Genomic DNA, 2761 nt, shown 5'->3' on the forward strand with positions numbered 1-2761 from the left:
ACCTTTGTGCTTGATCTTGTGGAAAAAGTTATTTAAGTGGGATTGAGTTATTTATCATACTTTATTGCTTTGCACAGGTCATTGGACTATATGTTGGAATGGCAACTGTTGGTATCTTTATCATTTGGTATACACATGGTTCGTTCTTGGGCATAGATCTAAGTGGGGATGGCCACACCCTTGTCACATACTCCCAGCTTGCCAATTGGGGCCAGTGCTCATCCTGGAAAAATTTCACTGTTTCACCTTTCACAGCTGGTACTCAGGTCTTCTCCTTTGAAAACAATCCCTGTGATTATTTCCAGGGTGGCAAAGTAAAAGCAATGACCCTTTCCCTTTCTGTTTTGGTTGCCATTGAAATGTTCAACTCCCTTAATGCCCTTTCTGAGGATGGGAGCCTCCTGACAATGCCTCCATGGGTCAACCCTTGGCTCCTTCTGGCCATGTCTGTCTCATTTGGCCTGCACTTCTTGATCCTCTATGTGCCATTCCTTGCTCAAGTATTTGGTATCGTGCCTTTAAGCTTTAATGAATGGCTACTAGTTCTCTCTGTTGCATTCCCTGTGATTTTGATCGATGAGATCTTGAAGTTCATAGGGAGGTCTACTAGTGGGATTCAATCATCCAGGCAAAGACCTTTAAAGCCCAAATCAGAGTGAACGAGTGAGCTTGGTTGAAATTCGAGAAGTTGGATGGTGCTTCTGATACTGCATCTCAGTAGATGAAATTCTTGTGATCGCTCTTCGACAAGTATTCTTATCATCTGAGTTCTGCTCTTGGTTCCATCTGTAACCCCCGCTCAATTTTACGAGGGGGGATGGTTTGGGCCACAAAGGACTAAGCCACAAAGGACTAGCTAAACTACTCCTTTGTCACTGCTGTTTCCTAGGTTTTGTTTAAATTCAATTTTTTAAACTGTTAGAAAATGCAAAATAGAAGTATTTTTTGAATTAGCAACTCTTACTCTGTTAATCAGTTGCAAGCTTTTCTTCCATTAGTAACTGTTACCTTATATACCTGTCAATCATATGCCCGAGAGATTCTATAACTTTGCCAATATGTGGTATCTAAAGCTTGATGCCAACAACCTTGTAACCCTCCTTAGCTTACCCATTCCTCTGCATTATTATCCATGATAATAGGGAATCAAAGGATGAGTGTTACCTAACAAGGATCAGCTTGAATTGAACGGTGAATTGGTGAAGTCTGAAGAGGGGTAGAGAACAATCAATGATTCAAAGGAAGGATGAGTCATGATCCATCTCCCATACGCCTAGGTTATATGCAAGGGGCTTTCCACGTTTACCTTGCAAAGCCATCAGCATTTAGTTGGGTAAGGTGTTGACTGATCATTGCTGAGTGCTGTCATGTAACACGTAATTGCATCAAACCGTCGAGAATAATATGAGTGATTCGTCAGTCAACATTCTTTAATATCAGTTCATTATTTTCTAGCATGGATAGGTAATTCAGGAGTCTGTTGCCATACTCTTGGGTGCAGCTAGGCTCCATCTTCGTTTTTCGAGCAGACCCAGGTTCAAATTGGCCATGTAAGAGAGAACTGTCTGAGTCAATGAAGAGAAGAGAGCTTTGGCACATGCAAATGACGAACACAATGACATATAAAATAGCAAAAGGTAAAAGTGAAACACCTACAACTACAGCATCTTAAGCAAAAGCAGATTCGATCTAATAAATGTATAACCACCACCCAAATGAATGGCAAAAATATTAGCCATGCTTTTGAGAGCTGAATTGATTACTCCCGTCTGCCCGAATCAAACTACTTGATTCGGAATGACCTGCCAATTTTAACAATCTGTGGGTGTGGTTGAGGTTACCTATCAATGGTATGGGAAAAAAAGGAATCAACTTTTTTTAGTCATTCTTTCAACTATGGCTTCCTTAAGCAATTCTAGCTTTTCCCCTTTTTTTTTTCTGATCTTCCAAACCCCATTTCTCTATCAGACATTTCTTGTACCCTTTAGCCGCCAGCCACTAGTCCAGAGCAGATGAACATACCACGGGGGGTCAGTCCTCAGCAGATATAACACCCATACCAAACATTAATATTTCTGATATTTTCAACTCGGCCAGGCAAAAATATATTCAATTACAACATCACATGTCTCGAATTGGAGGTTTTCGTGAAGCAAAGAAGGCGTGCAGAAGCTAAATTAGGAGGTGTAGGTCATCCCTCTTTGGCCATACAAAAATAAATAGTGATGGCCAGATTATAGAGCGACTAATTAATTTCAATGGTTAGAGACGACACGCTTTGTTCTGGTTTAAGACTTTTAAACATTTGCCTTTGGGTTTCTTTGATTGCTGCAGGTTTTCTTTTAAACAAATCCAACCTATCTGCAATAAAAGACGAGATAATTGGCAGGAATTGATATATGGGTGAAAACGATTTACATTGATTTTGACATTCAGCCAGGCTTTACCCTGATCCGAGGGATGGGTCACAACTCACATGCTATCCATAAACATTGATAATTTCTTACGTATTACTATTAAACAGCATCAAAAAATCCCAAAGTTCTTTGTTCTAATCTTTTTCCCGAAACAGGGGATTGGTGAGAAATGCTAAGGAATACAGCATTGAAAGTATCTCAAATCATTACCTAAGCAATGTTTTCTCCAAACCAACCCATCAACCTACCCCAGTCTTCTCTCTTCCAGGAAGAAATCCTGAAAACTTTTACACCCCAAGGTGTGTATTGTGTAATAGTAAAAAAGTACTACCAAAATACTCATG

The 2761-nt window shown here is 40.0% G+C and overlaps 1 protein-coding gene across 1 annotated transcript in view; it reads left to right on the forward strand.

Moving 5' to 3' along the window:
- Window positions 1-953, forward strand: part of LOC110420674 (calcium-transporting ATPase 1, endoplasmic reticulum-type-like) — a 4263-nt gene extending 3310 nt beyond the window's left edge. Inside the window, exon 6 of the mRNA XM_021434049.2 lies at window positions 15-953. Coding sequence (XP_021289724.1) covers window positions 15-659 — 645 coding nt within the window. The 3' untranslated portion in view covers window positions 660-953. The remainder of the gene's footprint in view (window positions 1-14) is intronic.
- Window positions 954-2761: the final 1808 nt, after the last annotated feature.

The sequence above is a fragment of the Theobroma umbraticum genome, unplaced genomic scaffold (genome assembly GCF_002168275.2).
Source record: "Theobroma umbraticum cultivar Fairchild unplaced genomic scaffold, ASM216827v3 scaffold_86.0, whole genome shotgun sequence".
NCBI classification, from domain to species: Eukaryota; Viridiplantae; Streptophyta; class Magnoliopsida; order Malvales; family Malvaceae; genus Theobroma; species Theobroma umbraticum.